This window comes from Tachysurus fulvidraco, chromosome 23 (assembly GCF_022655615.1).
Source record: "Tachysurus fulvidraco isolate hzauxx_2018 chromosome 23, HZAU_PFXX_2.0, whole genome shotgun sequence".
Classification (NCBI taxonomy): Eukaryota; Metazoa; Chordata; class Actinopteri; order Siluriformes; family Bagridae; genus Tachysurus; species Tachysurus fulvidraco.
The window spans coordinates 1,008,392-1,018,391 of record NC_062540.1 but is presented as its reverse complement, the minus strand read 5'-3'; the positions used below and the strand labels follow the sequence as shown (position 1 = coordinate 1,018,391).

The 10,000-nt window shown below is 43.7% G+C and overlaps 1 protein-coding gene across 1 annotated transcript in view; it reads left to right on the top strand.

Annotated features, from left to right (window-relative positions):
• The first annotated feature begins 6,877 nt into the window (after window positions 1-6,877).
• The window catches only part of slc1a7b (solute carrier family 1 member 7b), a 25,869-nt gene continuing 22,746 nt past the window's right edge, over window positions 6,878-10,000 (top strand). Inside the window, exon 1 of the mRNA XM_027139793.2 lies at window positions 6,878-7,219. Coding sequence (XP_026995594.1) covers window positions 7,079-7,219 — 141 coding nt within the window. The 5' untranslated portion in view covers window positions 6,878-7,078. The remainder of the gene's footprint in view (window positions 7,220-10,000) is intronic.

The following is a 10,000-nucleotide window of genomic DNA, read 5'->3' as shown; positions in this document are numbered from 1 at the left end:
CCCCTCAGACACTGATGACAAACTCCTGCTGATGATCTGGGAAACGTCTCTAACAGCAGTCACAATGTCATTGTTTGTGTTAAACACGTTGTGAATGAGTTGTAACATTAAACAGGAGATCATGACTTACTCTGTGCTCAAAGTGATGCTCGCAGCTCCAGGGCTTTTCTCTGTGGGGGAACGAGGACGATGATGAACAGTTCCAGGATCTGCTTTTTTTTCATTGGTTGTTGCGTTAAATCTTACCCAGATACAATAGTGCTATTTTCTGATTGGCTGTTGTGTAGCCTCTTTTTTTAATTGGCTGATAAGTGTCAGGCTCGACTAAGAACCCCAGGGGAGACGCGCTTGTTCAACATTTTGGGCGCAGCGGCTTATTAAATATATGATAAATGGTCAGTTTTTCTGCGTGACAGATACGATGTGCGGCGGGAGAACGTGACAAAAGGCCGACACGAGGGACGTCACGTTAATGCGTGATACTTGAGAGCCCCGATAAGCTGGAGCTGTCAGAGAGCTCATTGAACTTCAAGCACAAACAGATTGCAAGAGATGAGAGACTTCTTTCTAAAGATTTTATAGACACTTTGAGTCGATTCTCTGCCTGAAGAGAGAACTGAGAGAGCAGGTCTGAGCGTGGGACCACAAACACCAGGCCTGTTTCTCTCTGCACTCGTTTACCAACAATTTAAAAGAATCAGTGTAGGAAGAAGAAAGAGACGAATACAACAGGGTTCAGAGAGGCCATGTGGAGTACAGAGTGAGAGAGAAAAACATTACATCTTATTATGTGTGGCTTTCTTTCACAGTTATAGATGCAGGTATAATAAGAGAAAATTCTATGCAGAGAATAAGTTATTATTATTTTTTTATTATTATTTTAAATACTTTAAGGTTAAGGATGGACTGGAAACATTGTGCTCATGAATTTAAAGCACTTTCGCCTGAATGAGGAACAAAAGAAAGATGCACAATGACTGTGATAATTACACACAAATCACCGAATCACACACAGGACTGAATCACACAAATCACCGAATCACACACAGGACCGAATCACACACAGGACCGAATCACACACAGGACAGAATCACACACAGAACTGAATCACACACAGGACTGAATCACACACAGGACTGAATCACACACAGAACTGAATCACACACAGGACCGAATCACACACAGGACCGAATCACACACAGGACCGAATCACACACAGGACCGAATCACACACAGGACCGAATCACACACAGGACAGAATCACACACAGGACCGAATCACACACAGGACTGAATCACACACAGGACTGAATCACACAAATCACCGAATCACACACAGGACTGAATCACACACAGGACCGAATCACACACAGGACCGAATCACACACAGGACTGAATCACACACAGGACTGAATCACACACAGGACTGAATCACACACAGGACTGAATCACACAAATCACCGAATCACACACAGGACTGAATCACACACAGGACTGAATCACACACAGGACTGAATCACACACAGGACTGAATCACACAAATCACCGAATCACACACAGGACTGAATCACACACAGGACTGAATCACACACAGGACCGAATCACACAAATCACCGAATCACACACAGGACTGAATCACACACAGGACCGAATCACACACAGGACTGAATCACACACAGGACCGAATCACACACAGGACCGAATCACACACAGGACTGAATCACACACAGGACCGAATCACACACAGGACTGAATCACACACAGGACCGAATCACACACAGGACTGAATCACACACAGGACCGAATCACACACAGGACCGAATCACACACAGGACTGAATCACACACAGGACCGAATCACACACAGGACCGAATCACACACAGGACTGAATCACACACAGGACCGAATCACACACAGGACCGAATCACACACAGGACTGAATCACACACAGGACCGAATCACACACAGGACCGAATCACACACAGGACTGAATCACACACAGGACCGAATCACACACAGGACCGAATCACACACAGGACTGAATCACACACAGGACCGAATCACACACAGGACTGAATCACACACAGGACTGAATCACACAAATCACCGAATCACACACAGGACTGAATCACACACAGGACTGAATCACACACAGGACTGAATCACACACAGGACCGAATCACACACAGGACTGAATCACACAAATCACCGAATCACACACAGGACTGAATCACACACAGGACTGAATCACACACAGGACTGAATCACACACAGGACTGAATCACACAAATCACCGAATCACACACAGGACTGAATCACACACAGGACTGAATCACACACAGGACCGAATCACACAAATCACCGAATCACACACAGGACTGAATCACACACAGGACCGAATCACACACAGGACCGAATCACACACAGGACTGAATCACACACAGGACCGAATCACACACAGGACCGAATCACACACAGGACTGAATCACACACAGGACCGAATCACACACAGGACCGAATCACACACAGGACTGAATCACACACAGGACCGAATCACACACAGGACCGAATCACACACAGGACTGAATCACACACAGGACCGAATCACACACAGGACTGAATCACACACAGGACCGAATGACACATATAACAGAATGACACACACATGGCTAAATCATACACAAATGACTCAATCACACACAAAAACTGAATCATACACAGATGATTCCTTCATTCACATTAGTGACTCATTTAAAAAGGCTGAATGATTCATGAAATAAACATCTAATTAAGACTGCTATTGTTTTATAAGTGTCATCGAATCTGAAAACATATAAAAGAATATTCTGTAAAAGTTCTTCTTCAACAGCTCACAAAGTATCCGAACACTTAAATATCCACGAGTTTCTCGAAATGTCCGCTCTGAACTCACACCTGAATGAGTTTCTAACAGCTTTCATTTCCAATCTCGCATCACACAAAACCAATCATGAATTTCTCCACAGGAAACCTACGCAGAGGTCGATGAGGATTTTTAATGGCTTTAAAAGCTGCTAAATACAGATGAGGACAAACACTTCATGAAGGCTTTCGCTGCAAAGTGGCCGGGTTTACAATATGTTTTATTGTCCCTGTGGATTTAACAACGTAAATTTTCCCGAGCCGAACTGCACATCTTGTTTTTATAAGGTTCATTGATAACGTGAACGCACCTCAGAATTCTGTTTGAGTGTTTTTTCATCTTGGTTTCTCGGCAACGGCCCTCAGCATCCATCGCTGCTCCGTTTGAGAGCCATAGATAAACGAGTCTGAGCCGTGACTCATCACTTTTAATTGATTTGAATGGGTTCAGGCTGCAGCCCGGGCAGGAAGGAGCGCTCGGAAAAGTTCGAGAAAAACATCTGCGTTAGAGGTCACGCTGACCTTCACTTCCATGAAGAGAAATAACTCTAAAGTGGAAGTGTGTTAGTAAAATTTTCCATTAAGCGCAGAACTGTACGACCAGCCTCCGGGTCAGAAGAGACGACTTCCTGCAGCTAGAGTGGAAATTATTATTAAATAACGATTATTATCCTAACTTTATGTCTGTGTGAGTGAAGAGCTGAGAGTTCTGCAGAATATATCTGTGATCTGAGCAGGAACCCAGAATAATGGCTCAGGGTCCTGGGACCATAAAACAACCCTCACATGCTTATTATATATTCATTCATTCATTCATTCATCTTCTACCGCTTTATCCGAACTTCTCGGGTCACGGGGAGCCTGTGCCTATCTCAGGTGTCATCGGGCATCGAGGCAGGATACACCCTGGACGGAGTGCCAACCCATCACAGGGCACACACACACTCTCATTCACTCACACACTCACACACTACGGACAATTTTCCAGAGATGCCAATCAACCTACCATGCATGTCTTTGGACCGGGGGAGGAAACCGGAGTACCCGGAGGAAACCCCCGAGGCACGGGGAGAACATGCAGACTCCACACACACAAGGTGGAGGTGGGAATCGAACCCCAACCCTGGAGGTGTGAGGCGAACGTGCTAACCACTAAGCCACCATGTCCCACTATTATCATATATTCATGGATTATATATTCATTTATTTTACAAAATGAGGATTTATGGCAAGTGTTGAGGGGTTTGTTTGGAGAAGCGTGAGCCCTGTGTGAGGTCTCAGGAGAACGTCTTTCTTGTCATTCTTTATCCGTTTGTTGAGCGCAGACAGAAGATTCACTGCATCAGAAATCAATCAGAAGATCTATTCTTTAAAGCCTGATGCATGTGAGATGTGAGCGAGTACGTCTCAGTCCACGGCGTCAGGGTGAGCGAGAAGGTCTGATGATGATCCTCACTCACATGACGTTTGTGTGTTTTATCAGGAAAATGAAGCCCATTATGTTTGTGTTCCAGCAGAATTTTGTAAAAGGCAAACATTTGTGCTTTTAGATTAAAATGGTGAGCGACAGATGTGTGTTTCTGTAACAGCGTGTTCTTCTTCTGCCTCAGTGTTTTAGTCATTATTATAGACTGTTTATGTAAAAAAAACAGCTTTATATTTTCTCTGGTTTGAAGGAAAATAAGAGAAATTGCACGGTAAACTTCTCAATCCTGAAGACTTTCTCAGGTCAGAAAATCTACTGCAATAACAATAGAAGAGGCAGTAGGAGAGGTAGTAGATGAGGCAGTAGAATAGGCATTAGTAATAGCAGTAGAAGAGTCAGTAGAGGAGAAGAGGCAGTAGTAGAAGCAGTAGAAGAGGCAGTAGTAGAGGGAGTAGACGAAGCATTAGAAGAGGTAAGTAGTAGTAGAAGCAATATAGAAGAAGAGGCAGTAGTAGAGGCAGTGGTAGTGGATGTTGTAATGATAGTATTGGCAGTAGAAGAGGCAGTAGTAGAGGGAGTAGATGAGGCAGTAGAAGAGGCAGTAGAAGAGGCAGTAGTAGAGGGAGTAGACAAGGCAGTAGTAGAGGCAGTAGAGTAGAAGAGACAGTAGTAGAGGGAGTAGATGAGGCAGTAGTAGAGGCAGTAGAAGAGGCAGTAGACAAGGCAGTAGTAGAGGCAGTAGAAGAGGCAGTAGTAGAGACAGTAGAGTAGTAGAGGCAGTAAAAGAGGCAGTGGTAGTGGATGTTGTAATGATTGTATTGGCAGTAGTAGAGGCCATAGTAGAGGGAGTAGATGAGGCAGTAGTAGAGGCAGTAGACCAGGCAGTAGAAGAGGCAGTACAGAAAAGGCAGTAGTTGAGGAAGTAGAAGAGGCAGTTAATGGAGTACAGAAGTAGAGGCAGTAGACGAGGCAGTAGAAGAGGCAGTACAGAAGAGGCAGTAGTTGAGGAAGTAGAAGAGGCAGTGGATGGAGTACAGAAGTAGAGGCAGTAGAAGAGGCAGTAGTTGAGGAAGTAGAAGAGGCAGTACAGAAGAAGAGGCAGTAGTAGAAGCAGTAGAAGAGGGAGTAGACGAGGCAGTAGTAGAGGCAGTAGTAGACGTAGTAGAAGCGGCAATAGTAGAAGCAGTAGAGAAAAACAGGCAGTAGAGGCAGTAAAAGAGGCAGTGGTAGTGGATGTTGTAATGATAGTACTGGCAGTATGAACAGTATCTATAACATCAGTCATAATGCCTTATGATCAGAGTTAATCCGCCTCTGTACACTCTGCCTCTTTTATTTTAAAAAACAGGGGAGAAACACACACTAATCTGATCCTGACCCAAAAACATCCAGACTCTGGTTGCTTTGTCCATTAAAGTCTGTCACAGTCACGTGATCTCACACACACACACACACACACACACACACACACACACACACACACACACACACACACACACACACACACATTCTAGCTGATGTGGACATACGCAGCATGGAACTCTTCAAGAAAATCACTTCACATGTCCTTCAGGACATCCGGGACGTCTTCTGTCTGATCTGCGAGTGTACATTCACAACAGATCTAACATCTGACACTTCAGATCCTTTTAGTGTGTTGAACGCAGCATCAGTGCTTAGAAACCCTGACCCAGAAGATTACTCCTGCCATTTGTTGTCATCGTGACATCACCTCAGGCTCTGCACTCACTAATCCTGCATTTTTGCCAGAGATTCTTCTCAATCTGGTCTCATCAGGGACAGATTATCAGAGATTAGAAGCTGCTCATGCCCTGCACACACAGTTCATTCATTAACATTATTAATGTCAGTGTTGATTGAGCTACATGTTAGACAGAAAGCCTGCACGCAGGTCTGAATACGACAGGAAGAAAGTCACAGGAAATACAACAGACTCCGTGTAAAATGCCTGTGTGCTACAGCAGAAGGTCGGTTTATTACCAGGAGGAATGGTTTAATCAAGCGCTGGGATTGTAGGACATTAATGATCACTGAGTGTAGTCTGAAGTAAGCTGAGATGTTGTGGACGTTCCTCAGACCTGTCAGGCTGCTATGGAACACTCAACACTGTAATGGTCATTGATCTTTTCAGGTGATTACATCATCCTCTATTGAAGATTAAAAAAAAAACATCAGACAGCCTGAGATGTGTCATATTGTACATTACTGTCACTATCAGCAGTAGAAGTGAGACTATAGAGTTGTTTTTCATCTCCTCCTCCTTTCTCACAACCCCACCCCCCCACCCCCAAACCCCAGAGATACTTTCTGAATAATACAGGAAGCAATTTACAATAGTACGACTCTAACAGGACCGATCCGGCTCTCGACACGCACTCTACCAGCTGCTCCTGCACTCTGATTGGACAGAGCAGAGAAGTGGTCAGGCGTCTGTGAGGGTGGTGTGAAGGGGCAGTTGGGAAGAGGGAGGAGCTCTTTACTTTAACATCAAGGAGTGAAAGAGGTCAGAATAGTGAGAGAGAGAGAGAGAGAGAGAGAGAGAGAGAGAGAGAGAGAGAGAGAGAGAGAGAGAGAAAAGGAGAGATTGATTGATATTAGACAGAGTGGGGAAAGGTCTCTGAAAGTCTGGTGCTAGATCCCATTATTTTGTGTGAGTGGTGTGTGTGTGTGTGTTGTTTGTGTGTGTTGCATGATGTGGTTGAACTTAGTGTGTTAAGTCAGTGGTGCGGTGATGGCGGTGGCGTTGGATGCAGTGTGTGTGCGGGTGAAGGGGGTCTGCAAGCAGAACGGTCTGCTCATCCTCTCTGTGTTGGCCGTCGTCATCGGCTGCCTGCTGGGATTCTTCCTGCGCACCAAGCAGCTCTCTGAGCAGGTGAGTGTTAATGTACTGTTTCTCAACTCAACCCCAAACTAGACCATTAATCCACAACTCTGTTAGCTTCCTAAAGTCTTACACGCCAAAGGAAACCTATTCATCCAAACACAGTCCTATTTTACCCAACATCTTCCCTTTTTCCCAACACAATCCTAATTTTCCCCAACACTGTCTTTTTCCCCCAACACTGTCTTACTTTTCTCAACCCTGTCTTATTTACACAACACTGTCTTATTTTCCCCAACACTGTCTTATGTTCCCCAACACTGTCTTATGTTCCCCAACACTGTCTTATGTTGCCCAACACTGTCTTATTTTTCCCCAACACTGTCTTATGTTCCCCAACACTGTCTTATGTTCCCCAACACTGTCTTATTTTCCCCCAACATTGTCTTATTTTCCCAACACTGTCTTATTTCCCCAACACTGTATTATTTTCCCAACACTGTCTTATTTCCCCAACACTGTATTATTTTCCCCAACACTGTCTTACTTTCCCCAACACTGTCTTATTTTCCACAACATTGTCTTATTTTCCCAACACTGTCATATTTCCCCCGACACTGTCTTATTTCCCCCAACACTATCTTATTTCCCCAACACTGTCTAACTTTCCCCAACACTGTCTTACTTTCCCCAAAACTGTCTTATTTTCCCCAACACTGCCTTATTTCCCCAACATTGTCTTATTTTCCCAACACTGTCTTATTTTCCCCAACACTGTCTTACTTTCCCAAAAACTGTCTTATTTTCCCCAACACTGTCTTATTTCCCCAACACTGTCTTATTTTCCACAACACTGTCTTACTTTCCCAAAAACTGTCTTATTTTCCCCAACACTGTCTTATTTTCCCAACACTGTCTTATTTTCCCCAACACTGTCTTATTTTCCCCAACACTGTCTTATTTTCCCAACACTGTCTTATTTTCCCCAACACAGCCTGATATGTAGTCTTATGGAGAGATGTAGGTCATTTCTTTGATTATTTATTTGATCTTGACTTATTTCATCATTATTCCTTCTTATTTAGTCCATTTTTACATGTAAACTTTGTTCTACACTCATTTGTCTGAAAATGAAAGGCATTTTGCGCTGCACTCAAGGATTACGATCCAATCATACAAATGCTCTTAGTAATTATGCATTAAGCAAGAGAGCTGCTTAGCTGCAGGCGTGCTAAAGCCCACACGAGTGTCTGCGCCGCTTTAATGAGGACGAAGCACACGGAAAAATCTGTTGGAATCTATTTTGTGAAAGAGAGTTAGGAGTAAATCCAGAACTGAGAGTTTTGGTGTTTATTGTAAAATGTCTCATTCTCTATTCAGTATTCAGGAGCAATCATAATCATTATAGATTGTTATAAATACTTATGGACAGAGTACAAGTAGAAATTAACACCATAGTGTGGGATTTAAATTTTACCAATTAGTGAACGTTGACGAGGCTTGACCCGGAAAGCCCTGGCTGAATGAAGCAGGTTCAGGATGAAGCGGTGGAGGAGTTAATACAGCGACGCTCCGACGGACCGGAGGATGAGTTAAGAGCCTGCAGTTGTAGGTCATGTCCTGTTAACGCCAGTTTCTCACAACCCTGGTCTGCTTTTGGAGGAACGCCTTTATTAGAAAATAAAATGTTTTTCTGTTCATAATAAAGGCCATAAAGTAACCTCTGAATGTGGCCCTTTAAAGAAAGTGTAGACCTTAAGAGAGAGAAATGACTGCGAGAGCTTCATACATGCAGCGTCGAATCTTTTTAGATAGAATTTAGAGGATCGATTCATTATAAAAGTCATTCAACTCCGAGTCGACTCGGCAGAAAGCGGATCAAATGCCACCTCAGACGACTATTTTTCTTTATAGTCTGTTTAGTTTCTTGCAGTTTGAACCCAAACTGAACCAAATATCAAACGAATCAGCCGTGCTCTGTAGCGTAGGAGTGAACGATCAGAAGTAAAGTAGAGGACGTAATGAAGCTGTGCTCTCAGAAACGTAGGAACACGGTGACACGTGGAATCTATCCAAAAATAATCAGGGCTGTTTTGAAAAGCTCATACGTTTTCCTACAGATGCATTAGCATGAGTTCCAGCGAAATCACCACCTTGTTATAATTCCTGTGGACTCTTCATTAGATGGTGACGGTTCCTTCCACACGTCCACATTCACCCTGGACCGATTCGATACAGTCCAGATTTACAGCACAGCTTTATTATTAAATGTAAGAGATCACAATAATATTACCAGCCTTCAGCACACGCTCCCTACTGCGAACACAATCACTACCACCGCTGGAGGAAAAACAACACCTTCTTTCCTTCCTTCCAGCTTTTTATAGCGTTTCATCAATAATAATGCGATTGTAATGCGATGTACCAGAAGAAAAACCCGGCTCTATGATAACGTGTTATAACACTGCAACTAACTTATTTAACTAACATGTTTGTAACTGCGGTGTTAACATTTTTATGCCTCGTGTAGAACCTCGTTTTGGTGCAGAGTGATGAGATTCGGTGAGGAACAACTCGGTGAGACCACATGTAGGAGAACCTTAGACAGGATCCAGACTCAAAAATGAACCCGGTGTCGTCTCTGAAGATTCGGATTTGAAGCCGTTACAGTTTACATTACAGGTTCAGATTAACTGGATTCGAAGTCTGAAGATCGTGATGTAGAACACAAGTCCTTCTGCATCATCGCCGATCCTGCGTGGAAAGGGTATACAGGTCGATGCGGATCTCATTCGAGACCTATAAATCTTATCTTTTCTCCTTAATCAGTGC